This window comes from Lepisma saccharinum, chromosome 26, assembly GCF_977018435.1.
Source record: "Lepisma saccharinum chromosome 26, izLepSacc3.1, whole genome shotgun sequence".
In the NCBI taxonomy this organism is placed as follows: Eukaryota; Metazoa; Arthropoda; class Insecta; order Zygentoma; family Lepismatidae; genus Lepisma; species Lepisma saccharinum.
In genome coordinates, this window is record NC_139254.1 from 43507032 (window position 1) to 43528775 (window position 21744).

Sequence of the window (21744 nt, forward strand, 5' to 3'; positions counted from 1 at the left end):
CCTCGTAATAATGTAATAGCCTAAATTCACTTTATTAATAAATCTTTTATATAATGTAAGCTAATATGAGCTCATAATATAACTAATAAGAGCTTCTAATGTAAAGTAATTAATTTATCTAATTTTTTAGATTTAGTTTAGTTCTACATCATACTTCTTTTTCAACTGCCACTCGCACCTGAGTTTAATCTGTATGTGTTACTACAAGAATCAAGTAACTGTTGACCTCATTACTTAGTATCAGTCTATAAACGTTTCTAATTTTAATTTAATTTAATATAAATTCATCTTATGTAACAATATGTACCCCTCTTTATAATTTATTATTACTAAAATAAGTCACTGTACTCATAGATAAAAAATAACTCTTATAATCTTCTAACATCTCTCCCTGGTCCTATATTAATATTATCCCAATTTCAAGACACCACTTAAACCGTTAATAACACCATACTGACACCTTTACACAAACTGTAAGCCTGACCTGTTCTGTATAAGAACAGATTTGGTTACCAAAATAACTTACTATTTTATGTATGTGGGTATTCTATGTAATAATAAATTGATAAATAAATATACAGAGTTAATACAAAATGGGGAAACTGATAAATTTACCTAACTAATGCACTGGTTTATATTTTAAGGCACCGGAGTATAAGCTCATAAGCAGGGAATGGATTTATATGTAGTAAAAATGTGCTAAATATATAAATACATATTTAGTTATTTTCACCAAAATATGGAGTTACATATGGACTTTTTCTTGTAAAAATTTACCTTTTCAATAATACAAGCCACTACATGGGCTACATAAAATACAGCCTCAGCAATGTATTACCATGACTGTCTTGAAGAGAAATCAGAAGCGGATGTGTGCCACAAAATTGTTCCTTCTGGTGATGCTGTCGGTTGTGCAATTACAGTAGCGAGGGTGGGGTTAGCAATACTCTTCCAACGTTGCCAAACTAACATCTGTAACAACCAGGAGGCGATGCTTGATCCCTCATTCTCTAATGTTGACAACAATTGTAAATACACAGGAACTTCAAATGTTTTATACAGCTCCACAAAACTTAAGGAACATCAAGGGATTATGAGAGCAAATAGAGCATTAGAGAACAATGTAAATCTTGAGAATAACATTACAATGAAATATCTCTTCTGCACATCATCGTCCCAAGTTTATTTAAGCTTTGTCATTCTACACTGGCGTTTGCAGAGAGGAATTGATGAGGCTTCAGCCCCATCCGAAATTGAGAAAAACAACATTTTGCATTCATATCTTTGCAAATTCCATGGAGCATTTGGTCTAGAGTTCCTATTTATGGATATCAATGCTCGCCCGCACAGCACACGTATTGTTATGGAATTCTTGGAAACAGAAGACATCACGTATTGAGTGGCCTGGACTTAATTCCTATCGAGTATGTTTAGGATGCTCCTGATCAGGGCTTATAAACACCAATAAGGTACAGATGGAACTTGAAACTAAAATGACCAGCAACATTACAAAATGGTACACAGGGTGAACCCTGTTTTCGTGTTTGTTTCCTTCTGTTCCCTTGATGTTCCTTAAGTTTTGTGGAGCAGTGTACAATAGCAAAAGCAATCAGTTGGGAGGTGAAAAAGGAATTCCTTATTGTTCGGATGACAGAAAACTTGTAATTAATGCAATTGGAAGGTGTAAAAAAAGGTTGTAACCTTTTGTTTGTTTAACGTCGCTTTGGACTTTGTCAGTTATACACAAGATATTCACCCAACTCATTTGATCAAACAGGGACATGTAGCTATTGTGCAAAGATAAATTATATGTTGAGAAATGTATGAAAATAATATGTAAAAATAAATACAATATGTAAAATATGAGCCAAAACCTAATGTATGTACAACTATGGAAAAAAAACCTGATTTTTTTGAGTCTACATGCCATGACGTGCAAAGATAATACAAAATATAACTGATTTCAGTTTCATATATAAATATGTATTTACATATAAATCCGTTCCCTGCTCTTAAGTATGTGGGTGGAGGTGGCTTTACTTTCAGGAGTTCCCCTTCTCCCTGATCGTGTAGTGATAATACTTTCACCTTGTAATAAAGATGTCCTGGCTTCCAACCAGTCCCAATTAGCCTGTGCATATATATATATATATTTGTGCATAATTATGATTGATTTAGTTTATTTTACTTCGTGTTTCGTGCCTCTTGGCTAATTTGCGAAGATGGGGATGAGTGATGAAATGATGAAATTGATGAATGGACATTCACAAACAACCAAGCCCGAGCGGGATTCGAACCCGGGGCCCTTGGCATTGCAGCGCGATGTGGTGCAGCATTAGAAATGTTGATGATATAACTATAGTTTCTATCTTCTAATTTATGGTTGTTAAAAACAAATTAGTACTGTTCTGGATGTAACATTTTGGGAGAAAACAACATTCTCCCTTCACCGTAATTGTCAAAGTTCATTTTGAGTTCATTTTATGCTGAGACAGGCTAATTGGGACTGGTTGGAAGCCATATATATATATATATATATATATATATATATATATATATATATATATATACATGGACCGGCAGAAAAAACTGACGGTTTTGAAATGTGTATATACAAGGGTTAAGTCATAAGTCATGGCAACTATTTTTTTCTCGAAAACAGGGCACATGAAAAATCTAAGATATGCATTTGATAGTGTATGGAATGTACTTTCAAAAGAAGCCACCAAATTGTGTATGTAAACAAAGGTGGGGTAGTAAACATGCACCCAAGTTCAGTCAGTGAGTGACAGCGTTCGAAAATGGAGGTCATGAAGCAGAAGCAACATTCGTATGTTAAAATAGCAGTTCTGCACGACAGAAATGCACGGGAATGCCATACAGAGCTACGGGAAGCACTGGGTGTGCATGTCATGCCCTATCAAACATTGGCGAGGTGGGTGGAGACCTTCATACGGGGCAGTGTGTCAACTGCCAAAATAAAACTGTTGTCCAATGTCATGTGTTCTGCCTCTTCCCTACGAGAGTCTCCTGCATCCAGACTTCATCTGGTGGCTTCTCTTGAAAATACATTCCATACTCTTTCAAACATATATCTTAGATTTTTCGTGCTGTCCCCTATTCACGAGAATAGAAATAGTTGCCATGACTTATGACTTAACCCACGTATATAAAGCAATTAATGTAATACAAGGTTTAAAAATCAAAACTGCTAAAAAATAATTGCCATTTTCAGTGCTTACATTAATATTTCTTTGTTTTGAAAATTGTGTTTGATAAATTATGACCTCCATTCTTTACACATTCATGTAGCCTTTCCTTTAAGTTGGATGTCGCCCTCACGAGCATTTCATTCGGAATTGCTAGTAGTTCGTTGCGAATAGCTAACTTGAGATCACCAATTCTTGTTCAAATGGTTCAAATGTTCAGAAATGGTGTTTACCTTTGACACAATTGGATTGTTGTGTAGTTCTTTCAATGGCGGAGTAAGGGAGTGCTCATTAGCTTCGTCGCTCAACGCCATTTCAGTTAAGATGGAGCAGTAGACTGGGTGATATCATGCTTTTGTGTTAGAAGCATGTTTTAAAAATGGTGAGTCCGTTGTCCAAACCCAATGATCATTTCGATTGGAGTTCAATGTTGATCGTCATGGCCGTGTACTCAGTCGGAATACAATACTGCTTTGTGTCAGAACTTTTCGAGAGACAGGGTCAAGTCTGAAAAAGAAACCCACAGGCCATCCGCGTACTGTTCGTACACCAGAAAATGTGGATGCTTTGCGTTGGTCAGTTATCAGGAGTCCACGTCGCCCTGTCTCACAACATGCCGCTGCTTTGGGCATGTCAGACTGTAGTGTTAGAAGGATGCTGCACTTGGATCTTTACTTCCACCCATACAACTGGTAAACAGTGCAAGAGTTGAGTGAACGTGACTTTCAAACCCGAAGGGAGTGTGCACAGTCCATTTTGAACATTCTGAATGATGACACAATCATCCTAATGTTCGTTATTTATAAGACACAATTTTCAAAACAAAGAAAAATTAATGTAAGCACTGAAAATGGCAATTATTTTTGTACCAATTTTGATTATAAAACATTGCATTACATTAATTGTTTTATTTATATACACATTTCAAAACCGTCAGCTTTTTCTGCCAGTCCCTGTATATATATATATAAAATAGTACAGCTTGAAGCTTCCTTGATTGGTAATCGTCAGTATTTTGAAAATAACATATTTTCTGCCTCAAAGCACATGTCATGTACACACTTTCAATCCAGTAACAAGGTTTTAAAATTAAGCTTTTATTACTTTGTAACATGTTACCACATGCCCTGAGAAAGATAATGTACGTTTTTAGAAACATTTACAACTACTCTTCAAGGAGCATTCAAATTCTGACTTCAATTTTATACGAGGCGTATTCGTAAAGTAAGTGCCATTTGCAAATATTGCCGCTGTAGTGCTGTAGTCGCCACTGTGTGAGTTCTCGTTGATGCCCTTCATCCGTTAGTAAGACACAGGCAGTCGTGGGAGCAGGTCATGTTTTTCCTTCGTAGGTTTATGAAGGTTTTAAATGTTGAAGAAAATCAATCGACCTGCCGACTGTGAAGTCCGGTCTATGATTCGTTTTCTCAATGCAAGAAACGTGAAACCAGTAGACATCCACCATCAACTGTGAGAGGTCTTTATTTTTTATGTTTCAAGAAGGTCGTGAGACAGTTCACGATGAGCCAAGGAGCAGTTGGCCATCTGTTGTGAACGAGAATTTGGTGTGTGCAGTCGACGTGGAAATTCATGTAAACAGACGATTCACAATATCGTCGCTTTCCATGGAATTTCCACAAATTCCAAGAAAACAGTCCTCTACGAAATTGTGACAGATCGCCTGGAATATCGAAAAAATTGTGGTCAGCGTTTCGACGAGGATGATGACGTCGAAGCAGGAGTGCATGGATGGGTTTCATCACAGGCGGGAACATTCTATGACGATGGGATACAGAAACCAGTGCCACACTATGACAAATGCTTGAAAAATGGTGGAAACTACGTAGAAAAGTAGTTTAAGGTCTGTAGAATGCAATGCCAATAAAAAAGGGTACAAAACTATTTTACTTTATTTCTTACACCCTTTCGGTACTTACTTTCTGAATACGCCTCGTATTTTGTGGTGTGTACAACAGGGTGTCATGTCTACCAGTCTGTAAATCATGGAAAATTGAGGGAACTGACTTTTTCTGGAAATGTCAGCAAATTTACTGTGTTTCTGGAGAAATCAATGTTTTTGTAGATGTGCACTAAAAGTAGGTTTTTCAACAAACAAAGATTAAAAGGAGAAGCAAGAAATTTACAATTTGTTGTGGACAAACTACACTTCAATTTGATATACCTGTAGTTACAGTAAAATTGTATATTAAATACGCAAGGAAATTATCATGTTTTGATCTTGTATGTACGAGTCTCTTTCAGAAAGTAACTACCGTTTGGGTATAAAAGAAACACCAGGATATTGTGAGAGTTTTTATTATATACTACTGAAAAACAACTCTAAGCTATCTATTCTGTTGAGACGCTTATCATATCTGCAAACAAGGTTTACAATACCCATGTCAAAGAAATCTGCTGCTATGCATTCAGCCATGCAGTAACACTGTCCTTGAGCTCCTGGCTCATTGTTGAAGGACTTTGCCCCTAGCCGCTTCTTCATTTGTGGAAAGAGGTGATAATCGCTAGGGGCCAAATCTGGGCTGTAAGGAGGGTGGTCAAACAATTTCCACTGAAAATGTTGGAGAAGGTCCTCGGTTCAAGCATTGCTGGAGAACAATCATTACTCCTTACAGCCCAGGTTGATTTTACGGTGCCTCATGTCAACAGTTCCAAATACTTCTAGTGAACATTAACCTATGCCTGTGTACAAATTAAAGAAGTGTAGAAAATAGCTTATAGTTGTCTCTTTCAGTTGTATAGAATAAAAACTCTCACAATGTCCTGGTGTTTCTTTTATACCCAAATGGAAATTACTTTCCGAATGACCCTCATTATTTATGTAGAAATCTGCTACAGTAAATGGCTATTGCATTTTTTTACTTTCTTTGGCAATTTTTGGTTTTATTCGGTAGATATTAGGATTAGTACAGATTCAATTACTAAATCTTATTATAATTATGTATTAATAATGCTATTGGTATGATTTGGTATAAAGAATCTTTGTTAATCATAAGTCACCAGGTACCAAGTATTGCGTAAAAGCTCACCCCTTTCCAACAATCAATTTGGATTTAGTATCCCGTCACATGTTTACATGTGAAGTGAATTTTCTAAAAACTTGGTTAAATGAGATTCTTAGTGTGTTGGTAGGTAAATTTCAGTGACCTTCTTGCATCCATGTTTAAATATATGAATTGCCCTAATGGCTGACATGTTTTTGTTCTGGATCTGGAAAACCTTCAGATGTCAAGTAATTTTGTTTTTATAAAATTGTAGACACCCTGTATGGAGCAGTTCACACACGTTCAACAAATTCCATTGGATTATTTCAAACTTTATTTGTTAATATTTGTATTTGTTACGGAGCTTATACATTTTGAGGGTATTATTTCAGATAGCTTTAGTGCATTTTTGGTTTCGTTCTGATGTATTGCAGAAGATTTATGAGCGCTTCCCCTTGGCAGAACAGCTTCGCAAAGAGGGGTCTGAGTTGGAAAAGATGCAGAACCACATCGTGCAACAGAAGCAGCTGTGTGCGGAGCTACAGACGAGGCTGAAGCAGAAGATACAGGAGAGAGGTGAGATTCAAGCTTCATCCAGAATGTCCATGCTAATGTTCACAAGTTCATAGTTCAACTACCTAAGGATTTCTTCATGCCTAGTGTGAATATAAAGGGAGAATTTATCCAATTCAAACTATACTCTGTCTCTTCTATCTCCGGAGTAATGCTGCGCATAGCAGCAGAGAAAGGGGAGATGAATCGAATGGGCGTTTCTTTCGCTGCTGCGAAGGCTGGAATGCCAGCCACTTTCCTCCTCCATGCAATCTCATTCCCTCTCACGTGTTCATTAGTGGAGCCGTCTCGCATCACTACGAGTTTCTGGACAAAGGGGGAAGGAGATGTGATAGCGAGCAGAAATTTTATGTATGTTCTTCATAGTCCCCTTCTGCTTGAATGCACTTTTCCTAGCGTTGCTCCAATTTCTCTAACCCACTGTAAAAAAAAAAATCATCCTGGGTGTGTAACCAGTCATTAACAGCATCAATAATAGCATCGCCCATGAGGAAATGTTTGCTTTTCAGGTGTGTCTTCCAGTGGCGGCTGGCCAAGTGCAACAAGTGCAGATGTTTTCACCTAATTTTCAAATTAATATTGACATTTTTCATTTGCTTGTTAAATTAAACTATTTCCCAGCAGAACGCACACGATAATACTCAAATAACACGCCGCTCGGTGCTACGCACGTATTGAGTTCGTCCCAACCCAAGAGCAAACACCGCTAGGTTGCGGAAAACTTAGCCGGTTGTCATGGCAACGGTGACGTCACCTAGCGTTGGCCTTGAACGGGTGTCGCCTTCTAGATGAAGCAGTTCTCTCGTCGGAGAAAACATCGCATCCAGTGCTTGTGGCAAAATCTTCGCGTTCTCGCGAGATCTTGTTCCGCGTGTGTGTTTCGTGTTTCCTATCGTGTGTTGTGTTCATGTGTTGAGCTGTGGTTTCTACAATGAACCCAGTAAATGACTTAGTGTGTAATTTGTTGCAGACACCATTTTCCAGATGGACGGATGAAGACAAAAAAGACGTTTTAAATTGGGGGGCACTGGCACTTACTATTTGTTTTCATTGCCTATAAATATACTTCTTCACCTGTTATTTTAGGCACGAGCCGCTACTGGTGTCTTCATGGCGGGGGTCGAAATGATGACACGATGTTTCATCCTGAGTCACAATCCTGTTCAGAATGTCTTCATGGTCTGCATGCATGCGTTGCAAATGTGCAGCTGAGAGCTTCACTCGTGTGCATTTTTGGTCAAATGTCAAGTCTCGTGGAACCTTGCACATTTTCAAATGATACTGGTGTTTGACACTGAGAAATTATGATCTTAGGTTTTTCTGTGTTTCAGGAATTTATTTTGTTAAACTTCTGGCTTGTTTTCATGTTATTGTACTCATGTTCATAAACTAGAATAAAAGATCCACTTTTGATCATCTTTTTTTACTGTCTTCAATGAATATTCTTGTTTCTTGGATTAAAACGTCAGATTTATCTGGTATCTTCTATTCTTTTATTATTATTATTATTATTATTATTATTATTATTATTATTATTATTATTATTATTATTATTATTATAACAATGAAAGATAGGAAAAGTCAGGGACTTGTGTTCCAGAATACCAGAAGTAGGGAGTTTTTGTTAAGTTAGGATGAATCAGTGAAATTATATTTAACAGATTGTAATATATCTCTTCGTAGTGTAGAACCTTTACTTCTAGCTCAGTATTGTTTTTTTTACTGGTTTTCCTTTCATCTTCCTTGGCTAGCTCTAGTCTACTAACTTTTCCAGTAGGCTTTTAGCTCCTCTCCGATGGCCCAGTGGTAGCATCGTTGCCTTGTTATTAAAGGCTTGCATATTTCATTTTTGACGAAATATGAAATAACACATTTTAATGTTAATTTTCCATGTTTCAGAAAGGTGTAAGGTACATTTTCTTACCCTGTTTTGTCACGAAATGATGCGAAATGAACTGCAAAATGCAAAATAGACTCTTAAAAACGAAACTTAGTGTTTATTTACCAACGCAAAACTTTCTGAAGTTTGTTATTTTGCTGTAAATATCTGAGATGCAAAAATGGACCCTTTATACAGGAATAAACTTAATACTACATAACTACGTAAATGTACTATTAGAAGGCATGTGTTTATTTTGTGTAATAAGTGCAGCTTTTAAATCAAATTTAGGATTATATTTAGAATTTTCAAACCAAAATCTCATTTTTACATACTGCTTTTGATCCAATTTTTCACTGCTAACACTGAAATGTTATTTTATTTACCACTTTTGAACACAAAATTGACTGTTTTTGTACTGAAATTTTGCTTTTTTATTTAGCAAAAATATGTGCCTGTATTTGTAATCAAGGGGTCCCAGGTTCAATACCCCGTGGAGGCATATAGTAGTTCGGATCCCACTTTAAACTGTAGGTCCAGTCCCAATTAGCCTTATTGTATTTGAAGTGGACTTAAAACACAAAATGAATCCAGTAGACTTTTAAATTCCTTGGTGATTTATTTTAAATCTTAAATCGTTTTAGCTAAGTTTGGAAGTGAACACACTTACTTGAATTATTGACTGTAAGCTATGAACCTGACAATTGAGTTGAATATTGTTTGGGAACCACAGTGAGCCAGCCATAGGGTGTTAAATGGACAGTTTATTTTTATTTGCATTCACTATTGAAACATTTTTCTTTGTGCTGATGATACAGTGTGGGCCAATGAAAAACCAAATTCAACTGAGCCAGCTCCCAGTTTTCAATTACATGTGTTTTGTAACATCTGTATGGAAAAGCACGTACTTACCCTTTACATTAGGTGATTGAAGTTGTTATTGCCAGCTTCTGTTCAACATTGAGTCTGTAGAATCATGTTCTGCAATACCATATGGTTGATATAACGGACTTGAATTTCAGATATACACAGTCCATGGGTTAATTTCATGAACACTACCCTTGAGGCAATCCCACAGGTAAATGTCACACATATCTAAGTCTGGTGACAGCAGAGGCCATATTGGAAAGCACAAAGTTTATACACAATATGCGAAAGATACAACAGGTTAGGTTCATGGCACACACTACAGTTCATGCAGTGCATGGGCCACCTCATTGTCAGTAAACAATAACACTTTAAAATCATGTAACACTAAATCTACACTTCATGTAGAAAATTGGATAACTAGTATCCCAGATATACACAAAAATTTCTTCCCCTGTTTCAAACACAGCTGCAGTGGAAGATGGGGTAGCATCAGTATACACTAAGCAGTCTGGAGTGAAGTCCGAAATCAAAGAAAAACGACGAGATTCAGTGGAGTGTAATCCTTGTGTGGTCCATGGTTGCCTGAAATGTAGCAGAGCATAGGCAGGCGGGTAGGTCACAGGTAGTGGCTTGAATTCAAGTAAGGAAACCCCAGAGCACGAGATGAATTTTGCTTCGACGGAGAAATTTCTCAGGAATAGTATGCACCATAGTTACATATTTGGGGAGAACCGTGATAGTTACATTGTGAAAGTCCAGTTAATTAGTATTCAAACAGAAGACGAGTTGTGTTTTCATATTCTACCATTTAGTGCAAAATTACAAAAATAAATTGTATGTGAGAGGTCACACATCATAAACTCATCACCGAAATTTTCCCCTAACTTGCTAAAGCCTTTTTTCTTGAGAGAGGTTGGAAAACTGAAACAGTTGTGTTGGATATTCACTCTTCTGGCGAATCGAGTAGAAAAATCTCTCCAACGATATGATGACGATAATAATACAAACAACATCATCATCATCATCATGGTTATTATTATTATTATTTTGTAATAAAATTGGAATATTCTAATTTAAGTACAAGAGTTGTTATTAAATAATAATAATAATAATTATAACCATGATAATAACACGGGACAACAAATTTTAACTTTTTTCATGCTTCGGAAATGAAAAGTACATTTCCTTATGGAATTGAGGGTGCTGAATACGAAAATAATAATAATAATAATAATAATAAATAAAAAATAATAATAAAAATTGGTTCAAGTTTAAGTGTAATCGAAAGAAATATGTGTTATGTGGTGTTAATAGGAAATTAACACGAGTACAAAATGGAAGTTATAAAAACATTGCTTACATGGATATTACAAATGGCGGCTCTTTGCCTGTCGTTTATATTGTGGTTCTGGAACATCTCTGCCGATTGTCCAACAATGATCAGCAAGCATAGACTTGCAACAGTGGCCCTGATATAGTTTCTCTATTGTAGATATAACTTGATGGAAATGTTCCCCATGTTCATTCCTGGGAAGAAGGTTATGTGGGAGTGTAACATATGTATTTTTAGTGACATATGACACCCCATTGCTTGGTAGGAAGATATTAGGTGCTCCACTAGTTCCTTATAATTCTGAGTCGGCACGTTTCCCAAAAAAATTGTCACCACGTTTCGGAAAGAGTCCCATGCAATCTACTCCATATCTTCTAACAGTGCATCAAATTTAGGATCATTGAGGAGTTCTTGAGTCTGAGGGCCAATAGATATTTTTTCCCTGATTTTAGTTTCACTAATTTGTGGAAATTTACGCAGAATATACTTGAATTCATCACTGGCTTGGTTCATACCTTTAACGAAGATCTTGATGAAATCTAGTTTAATATGTAAGGGACGAAGTAAAACCCTGCTGGGAGCTATCAAAAGAACATATTGAACTCTCTTTGTTCCTGGCTCCAAAGATTTACAGAGTGGCCAGTCTTTCCTTAAGTAGTGGGAAGCCTTATCACGGCTATCCCACTCCCATAAAAAGCAGCAGCCGAGCTGCAGGCCAAGAAGTATGGCTAGAACTTTGAAGTCAGCACAAATATTCCAATTGTATTCGTTATACTTTATGGCTTTCAGCAGTTTTCCATGTTCGCATAGTCTCCTTCAAGTGCACTGCATAACCGATTGGGATTGATGGCAACACATTTCTATTGTTCACTAACACAGCTTTCAGACTTAGTTTTGATGCACCTATGAACAGCCACCATTCATTGGGATTATGTTCTATGTTAAGTTTACTCATAAGACCAGTCACATTTTGCAACACAGTATGTCACTTTCCACTGAAAAATACTCTTCCAGTGGTTTCTGACGTGTCCAAAACACGGATACTTTAACATCTTCAGCAAGAGCTCCCCACTGCTTGAGTCTGGATGCCAGTAGTTCTGCGCCACTTTTTGACAACCCCAGGTCCCTCACAAGGTCATTTAATTCATGTTGAGTGATTAGATGGCAATTAGATGATGATATGTTGGCTGTGAATTCAGGATCGATGGATGTCGAGGAATCTGCAACAGGATTTGGCATTCCTGCGTCGAGTTTGGCCGCCTCTTGCTCTTCGTCGGATGAATCACTGGAGTACGATGCGGGAGGTTGTGGAACAGGTAGTTCTTCCGAATGTGGCACAGGACGAATGGCTGAAGGAATATTAGGATAAGTGATAGTCCACTTTTTCTTTTTGGATAGGCCTTTAATTGGAGGAACCATGGAAAAATTAAAGTTTGAAGTATGATCTGTCGGTTCTCTCCATATCATTGGAACTGCAAACGGGATGCATGGTCTTTTTCCATGTAGCCAGTTCCGCAAGTTTGTCGAACACGTATTACAACAAATGTGTTTTGCCCACTTCTTGTCCATATCTTCCACTTTACAACCAAAGTACAAGTGGTAGGCTTTCTTTATGATTGGCGTGAAATTTCTTTTTTGATGAACAAATGTTATTTTGCCGCAACCATAACAAAAATTGTCTGCACTGTTAACACATTTACGCGACAAGTTTCTGGTCAGTACAGTCATAAAACGATAAAAAAAAAAAAAATACACCACAAACATACACAAAATTTCGCCACGACCATGTCCGGAAGATCAAATTAGAACTACACTACACAGGAACATGTTTCCCCTGGCAAAATCTTCAATACAAACTGAGCGTGATGTGGTTGATGATTCTCAGTCAGCGATCACGTGCTAGAGATAAGGATAGTGATAAAGCTAACCGTCAAACAATGGATATTTATTGAAATACGGAGGCAGCCGCTGTTGTCACACGAACCCTTATTTTGCGGGCCGGAGCACATCCGGCAATAATGTATTTCTTCGAAACTCGAACCAATCTTCAAAAACTAATATCATATTCGTTATCAGCACCCTCAAATTAGTAAGAATTGGTTACTTTTATCTCCGAAGCATTTTCATTGTTGACCAGTGTAATTATTGATATTATTTCTACTATTCAAGTTTTATGAATGGGCTGACCACCGTACAAAAATTTCTGGCTATGCCCATGCTTGTTCACCATTCATGCTTCATGAATACCTCATGACCTCTGCTAAGGGACACTCATGATGTATGTCAAGTTGCCCCAGCCTGCTGAAAGAAACAGTTTTCTTGTTGTCAGTTAACTGCTCGAAGAATTGCTCCAAGATGTCCATGTACAATATAAAAGAGGGTAATTTAAAAATTGTACTTACGTATGTGAGTATATGTTCCTACTGTAGGAACATATACTCACATACGTAAGTACAATTTTTAAATTTCCCTCTTCTATATTTTGCATTTGTGAGTAACATGCAACTAACCTACAAAATGCTATGTCCATGTACGTGAGTGACTTCAAACAATATTGTAATCACAATCTACCCACCTCCATCTTTTTTCATACCATCTTTCAGATCATAAAGTGGCTGTTATTGCAGCAAATGTAAATTTTCTGTGCTCCAACACCTGGTGTTCTGTGCATTAACATGTCTGGAGAGGTGAAACCATGTTTCATCTGACATGTAGTATTGCAGTGGGTTCAAATCAAATGGCCATCTACGATCGCATTCAGTATCTAATTGCAATATCTCACATGCTCAACCTTATCTCTCTCCTTTAACTCTTGCACTACTATTACTTGGTATGAGTTTGCGTGAAGCGATTTCATTACACGTTGGCATGTTGCTTGACTGACATGTGCCTGCTAGGATAACTTCCATGTTGATTTCTTTCGGCTTCGTAGAATCCTCTCATGGATGTCAACAACAATAGTGGGTGTCTGAACACGTGGCTGTCTATTTTTCCTACATTGAAAACTTATCCTGTTGTGTCCCACTTCCACTCCAAATCATGTATGGTGCTTTTTTTCCTGGATGCAGCTTATCCAGAAACAAGTGAAACAATCCCATGTTTCTTTGAATAAAGCTGTGCAAATATAGGCCTCCATCATTGCAACTCATTGTCAAACAAAATACACCACAGCTCTTCAACAACCAAACTCATCTGGCAGGAAAAGATCAGATAGCATAAGCTGTGATGCTCGCCAGATACGATTACTAAACACCTAACATGTGAAGATGTGTGGGGAAATTTGAAACTTTGTTCGCAGCAAAATGAATCGTGAATGAAATTGCATGAGGTTTTACATGGATCACCCTGAGCGTCTTGCCTTCATCTCATAGTAATGCATGGGAATGGGTGAAGTCATACATTCAACAAATATTTACGAAAGAGAGTTCATGTAAACTGGGTACTTTTCTAAAAAACAGTTGATGTCAGCTTGAAGAAATTCCACTTCAATTAAAAGAAAGCATGTAGTGCAATTACCACACACATACAAGAATAATTTGTTTGTTTATTTGAGTTTTGTTTTAAGTTAACTTTATGCACAGATAGGCTAATCGGAACTGAATCTTCAGTTTAAAGTGGGATGTAGAACATTATATAGGCTAATCGGAACTGAATCTACAGTTTAAAGTTGGATGTAGAACATTATATAGGCTAATCGGAACTGAATCTACAGTTTAAAGTGGGATGTAAAACATTATATAGGCTAATCGGAACTGAATCTACAGTTTAAAGTGGGATGTAAAACATTATATAGGCTAATCAGAACTGAATCTACAGTTTAAAGTGGGATGTCAAACATTATATAGGCTAATCAGAACTGAATCTACAGTTTAAAGTGGGATGTAAAACATTATATAGGCTAATCGGAACTGAATCTTCAGTTTAAAGTTGGATGTAGAACATTATATAGGCTAATCGGAACTGAATCTACAGTTTAAAGTGTGATGTAAAACATTATATAGGCTAATCGGAACTGAATCTACAGTTTAAAGTGGGATGTCAAACATTATATAGGCTAATCAGAACTGAATCTACAGTTTAAAGTGGGATGTCAAACATTATATAGGCTAATCAGAACTGAATCTACAGTTTAAAGTGGGATGTAAAACATTATATAGGCTAATCGGAACTGAATCTTCAGTTTAAAGTTGGATGTAGAACATTATATAGGCTAATCGGAACTGAATCTACAGTTTAAAGTGGGATGTAAAACATTATATAGGCTAATCAGAACTGAATCTACAGTTTAAAGTGGGATGTCAAACATTATATGCCTCCACTGGGTACTGAACCGAGAATCCCTTGATTACAAGGTGATGGCATTACAACTATGACATCAGGGAGGCCCATGAAAACAATTAATCATTTTATATTATTGTAGAGAAGAACCTAGCTGTAGGTTTACTTACACAGTGATTTTGTATTTTCCCAGAACAAAAATGTATAGCACTGACTGTAAAATTTGCTGCAGCTGCAGTTCAGATGAGGAAATTGGAAGAATCACAGTCCCAGCAGAAACAGTTATTGATGTAAGTATATATGCATTCTATATATCTCTGTGTGTCTGTGTAAAGGGGTGGGAGAGTTGAATGAGAGGAAGGAGGACCAGAAGGGCTAAATAGCAAATAAGTAGGAAATGGGAAATATCCGCCAGAAGCTGTTTAAAATTTTGCAACTGTAGGCCTCATCTTCAGTCATAAAAAAAAAAAAAAAAGATAGCAAAAATGGAAGTGAGTGTTTGCCCTGAAAGTTGCCAGTTCCAGAGTGAACATGTAGTTAGATATTCTTAGAATTAGAAATTCTTTATTCATTGTCGGAGTTCAGCCTGTGGCTGCTCCATCACTTGCTGTGTGGTTTTTAACGCAGACAGCTGTACGATGGAAAATATATGTGTAAAAGTTTATTTGTTCGTAAATGCTCTTGCCTAGGTTGCTTCTTGCTCGGTACCCGGTGAAGCCAACTGTTGTTTCCCTTAACAGCTTTCTGTTTTGAAAGGTAACGAAAGGGCTTTCGCCTCAGTGGTTGGGAGCAGGTCAGTTTGTCGGAGGTATAAATACCAGGTTCCGACTCGTTGCACTCTCTCGTACACAGATGGATTTAGACAAGATATACAGTTGCATAGAGCCAGATGGATTGACACAGAGAACCATGCACATATAGTGACTCCTGCATGATAAACTGGGTGTGGGTTAGCGCTATGATAAAAAGTGCGCTCGTAGCTCAAATTAGAGGTATAGCACTTAAGGAGAGAACTCTGTAGAGACTCTTGTGTAATAAACTGCGAGAATAGGTTAGCACAATGTTAAATAGTGTGCTTATAGAGCGAAGTCCGGTAAAGTGCATTTCTCTGTAATGGTTCAAAAGACAACCTGGAGAATTTGTTAATGGATCTGTAATGGAAACATTATACAGAGTGTCCACAAAGTCCTGTCCCCAGAATGTCTGTCACCTAGCGCACATAGTGACTGATAAGAGATTTATTCATGCCCTCCAGTTTTTTTTTTCTTTTCCTTAGTACTGTATACAAGCAACATGGCAATAAATGCTAGGGAATGACTTTCGAGCCTTTTTTATTGGCAGTGTTGGTCCTAGACATTCTGCATATGTGTGCAGAAAAATAGCAAATGCTAGCAGTAGTCGAAATTGTATTATTTTTGTGATAACTGACTCCAAAAAGAAGTAATTCTTAAAAATGAAAACACCAGTAAAAACTAAATTTGGCATTTTTTACTTACTCTCCTAGGAATCTGAAGAAGAAAGTCACTAGTCTCCAGAACAGGAAGTTGCAACTTCAAAATCAATGTGGAAAGAAGGGTATTCGCACAAGTAATGTGAAGTGGCCATCAAACATTGATGAACTGTCAAATGGTATGTGACTATGAATGTGTGCATGTGACTATGAGTGATTTTAATTTATTTAACTTGTCTATCTTAAGCAAAGCGTATCAGTTACTGGTAAAATGGCCAGTAATTTTACTGTTCTAGTAACTAAATCCAAATTTCCTTCATTTTGTTGCCTACCCCCGTGGCAGAGTGGTTAGCACATTGTGCTACAACACCAGGGGTCCCGGATTCGAATCCTGGCTTGAGCATGGATGTTTATGAGTGTCCATTGATCAATTTCATCATGTGATCACTCATTCCCATTTCCCCAAATTAGCCAAAAGTGGCACAAAGGGCGAAGTAAAATAAACCAAATCAATCAATGAATCCTCCATTTTGTTATGTTTCTTGTAAATATAAAGGCAAGACGAATTTTAAATTGTTCCATTAGGGTCATTCCATGTCAAATAAATTTGAGATGAACTGGAATGACTAAGGGCAAGCTGATACTATTTCAATTGATTCCTAGTGATACTAATGGGTCATTCCATGTCAAATCAGGCAGGAGTTGACCCTCATAGTCACCGATTTTGATGATATTTGGTACACAACTTTGCTTTGCTCCAAAACCGATACCTGCGAAAGGAATATGCTGAAATATGATTATTACGAATTATATGAGGGTTGTTCAAAATGTCATTTTTGAGCAACATGCTCTTTTCAATTAAATATATCTCGGGAACGAATGAAGATACAGAAGCGTTCTTGAGCTCATTGTAAAGAGGAAAGACGGTTACACATTATGAGATGATCAAATGTTCAAACTTAGTACAATTTGTACATTCTGTTCAAATTCCAAGTTTGAACAGCTCAAAACACCCCCCAATCACTTTTTCTCATTTTTTTATATTTTTAACTATCATCCTTCCTCTTCACACTGAGAAAGTTTTATCAAGGTGTTTTTTTTATATAAAGGAGAAAAATGAGATTTAAATTTGTCCTGCATCAGCAATGAACTGAACTGCAGCGTCCCTATGATGAGACTTTTCATTTGTGTCACGCTAAAGGATATATATACTTACTGTTCAGGGACAGATGATATTCCACTTGATAATTGGCTTCATTTTGTGCTGTTGTTGCTAATTTATACGTTACTGTTTCCATATTTTTAGCTGCGTTCGTGGGGCCGAGATGTGAGCATGTTGTGAAAGCTTCGGTGTTAGCCAAAAAAATGAAGGGGGAAAAGTGACGAATGTCAGGCATGTTTGAGTAAAGAATCATTACTTATAATATTTTATTAGAATAACTGTGAGTTAGAAGTAATGGCGGTGATTAGGGGGACTTGGGGTAATTATCAACTTTTTTTGCCACTTTTTTGCTTGCATTATGGCCTATTAATGCTAAGTCTTCTCTAATAAGAAAATTAACTGCCCTTTTCCCCCTCTCCCAAGGTCGTCACCCAATTGTCCTACTTATAGTTAGCAGTCTTAGAAATATTCTCAAATCCAATGATAGTATTTTATATATTGTAATATTGGATAATGTTTGTTAGAAGTTTTAATTTAAATTTTAGATTAAATACTATTTTTATATTTATAAAGTTGACAAATGACAATTATACCAAATTTTATTGCTTGAGACCTCATTTCGAGATGTTGGAATTAGCTCTAATTTATATGACTGAAAATGTAAGAAGATAACCATGAACATAACTTTCAACATGCAGTTATTCTCACAAAATGCTTTAAAAAATTAGTTTTTTCACAAAAGAATCGTTTACTTTTTAAAAATAGGTTTATTGATTTAGTGTGAAAGTTTATACTATTTTAGGCACTTCTGAGAAAACCAGACATTGATAGGTGTCACCGTTCCCGAGATACATCAAACCAAAAGTATCTAATATAGTGGACTCTTTTGAACATGGAAGGCATCAGCACGCACATAGCGATTGACTCCTCGACTGGAAATACCTCAAATGTCATAACAATTATATTACCAAGTTTCTTGCTATTCTCAAAAAGTGTAACAATTCGTCAATAATTAGCCGCTGGACACTAATCAAGATGCTGGGTACGAAGTCCTCTATTTGGAGACACATCTTATGGTGATTCTTTGATTAAATACATTAAAACTTATATCAGTTTAACGCCTATAAATTAGGCTATAATTTTTATTCTAATTTTCTATCGCATAATTTATTTGAAAGTTACAATGGAGAAACTTCTAAAAGTACAGCTAGACTTGTCTTTTTTAAAAGATGATTTCTTACATAACGTGAAACCCACTTACATTATTGAACAACGAAACATTACCTTTTCTTCAGTCCATCTAATGAGGATCAAAAGTTTAATAGAAAATAACTGCTTAGATATAGGCCAGTAACTAAGAGTCTGTGAATCCGATGCTTTTGGGGAAGCTCAGGGGAGAACGGCATGAACTTTTGAGATTTTGTACTTTTAGTAGTGGTCTAAGAGCCTCCTCGATGGCGCAGTGTAAGTGTTGTCGCCTTGTAATCAAGGGGTCCTGGGTTCGATTCCCGGTGGAGGCACATAGTGGTTTGGAACACACTTTAAACTGTAGGTCCAGTACCGATTAGCCTTACTGTGCATAAAGTGGACTTAAAATATCAAATCAATCAATCAGTTGTGTTCTAACAACTAAACAAAATCCATTTTTTACGGAATTATTCCCGACATTCGTCGTTTTTCCCCCCTTCATTTTTTGTCTAACACAGCAGTTTTCACAACACACTCACATCTCATCCCCACGAACGCAGCTAAAAATATGGAAACAGTAACGTATAAATTAGCAATAACAGCACAAAATGAAGCCAATTATCAAGTGGAATATCATCTGTCCCTGAACAGTAAGTATATATATATCCCTTAGCGCGACACAAATGAAAAGTCTCATCATAGGGACGCTGCATCTCAGTTCATTGCTGATGCAGGACAAATTTAAATCTCATTTTTCTCCCTTATATCAAAAAACATCTTTATAAAACTTTCTCAGTGTGAAGAGGAAGGATGGTAGTTAAGAATATCAAAAAATGAGAAAAAGTGATTGGGGGTGTTTTGAGCTGTTCAAACTTGAAATTTGAACATTTGAACAGAATGTACAAATTTTACTAAGTTTGAACATTTGATCATCTCATAATGTGTAACCGTCTTTTCTCTTTACAATGAGCTCAAGAACGCTTCTGTTTCTTCATTCATTCCCAAGATATACTTAATTGATAAGAGCGTGTTGCTCAAAAATGACATTTTGAACAACCCTCATATAATTCGTAATAATCATATTTCAGCAAAATCCTTTCTCAGGTATCAGTTTTGGAGCAAAGCAAAGGTGTGTACCAAATATCATCAAAATCGGTGACTATGAGGGTCAACTCCTGCCTGATTTGACATGGAATGACCCATTAGTATCACTAGGAATCAATTGAAATAGTATCAGCTTGCCCTTAGTCATTCCAGTTCATCTCAAATTTATTTTTACACCAAACTTAAATTTGGTAATTCATTATGTTTGAGGGGTTTTAAGGGCGACCTTCTGCTAAGGTGCCCAAAAGTCAACCTGACTTCCGCATAGTACACCCCTGGACTGCATTTTGCAGACGTAAGAGGCTATGGCAACTTGCACTATGGCCAGTATAATTTTGTGTGTGTTGTCCTGTATTTTGTCCTTGTGTGTGCTGAGTGCCCCGTTACAGCCTCAGCTTTTAACCAGTCAGAATGTTTCAGCTAACGACATTAAGTTATTTTAGTTATGGTACAATTCTGTTCTTATATATGTTTTCGATAAGGTAAGGGGCTGGACCCCATATAATATGACAGGTGCAAAATAGCCTTTAAGTGCTGACACACCCAAAAATATTCAGATCAAATCAAGTCATTATCTTTGACTTGTTTTGTTTTAAAACATTTATTCTTTAGTCATGTTACATTGCAATGTCTTTTTTTAACCTATTAGCATTGTTATTTTCTGTTTTCTAATAGTCTTTTTATTAAAAAGAAGAGAATATAAACAACAAACATGTTGATGTTAAATATTGTAAACATATACAGTTGAAACTGCTTTATACGTAACTCAGTTCTGCATAATTCTGTTATATACGTAAATTACTGTAGGTACCAGCAAAATATAATTTAAAACCATATTAAACCTTATTTGTACGTAATACATTTATATGTAAGTTGGTGTTATACGTACTCATTTTCATGAAATACTGTTGATTTGTACGTAACCAAACTATAGCAATGTCACAGAAGTATATATTTCTTGTCGTTACAAAAACACAAGGCGAGTTTTAAATACGAGACACGATAGGAGGGCATACACGTGGTCAGTCTCAAGTTGAGAGAAAAATGTATGCTGCGTGGGGGTGTCACAGAGAAGGCTAGAAGAGGTGGCATGTGGCATGAAATCAAAGGAGAAAGATTTGCCTCGGTTATTTAGAATATGAGACGTATTTATTTTCTACGTAATCGTGATAGGATAGTACACACGTTAAAAAGATGCCGATAGCTGACGTTTGCTGTGTTGCATAATAAAAACAGTACAAAGATTTCTTCATTCAGTGAACATTTTAAGTTCCTATTGGTCGACCATGGAGACAAGAAAGAGGAAAAGTTACATGCTTGACCAGAAAGTAAAATGTATACGGGAAGTGGACGCGAATCCACATAAATTCAATAATTGAACAATTTTTTGCATTTTCTTACAGTAACGTTAATATTATGTGGGAATCCTTGTTAACATTAAGAATGAAAAGATGTTAAAGTTCAGTATGAAAAATTCTAGTTCACTAAAACTTTAGTGTCTACTGCGGTGTGTTCACTAATAGTGGCAAATGTAATGTATGTAAGAATCAAACTTTTACATCATTAATTTACCACTTCGTGGCAAAAAGAACATATATCATACTGTATCTTGTTCCTCAAAATAGATAACATATATCACACCGTATCTTGTTCCTCAAAATAGATACAATTACAATATTTTAATAATGATATGACA

At 36.5% G+C, this 21744-nt stretch overlaps 1 protein-coding gene across 3 annotated transcripts in view; it reads left to right on the forward strand.

Annotated features, from left to right (window-relative positions):
• Positions 1 to 21744, forward strand: part of LOC145979374 (uncharacterized) — a 124455-nt gene that overhangs the window by 59668 nt on the left and 43043 nt on the right. For all 3 annotated transcript variants that reach the window (XM_083112240.1, XM_083112242.1, XM_083112241.1), the window contains exons 5-7: positions 6646 to 6787; positions 15338 to 15434; positions 16649 to 16773. In XM_083112240.1, the coding sequence (XP_082968366.1) occupies positions 6646 to 6787; positions 15338 to 15434; positions 16649 to 16773 (364 nt within the window). The remainder of the gene's footprint in view (positions 1 to 6645; positions 6788 to 15337; positions 15435 to 16648; positions 16774 to 21744) is intronic.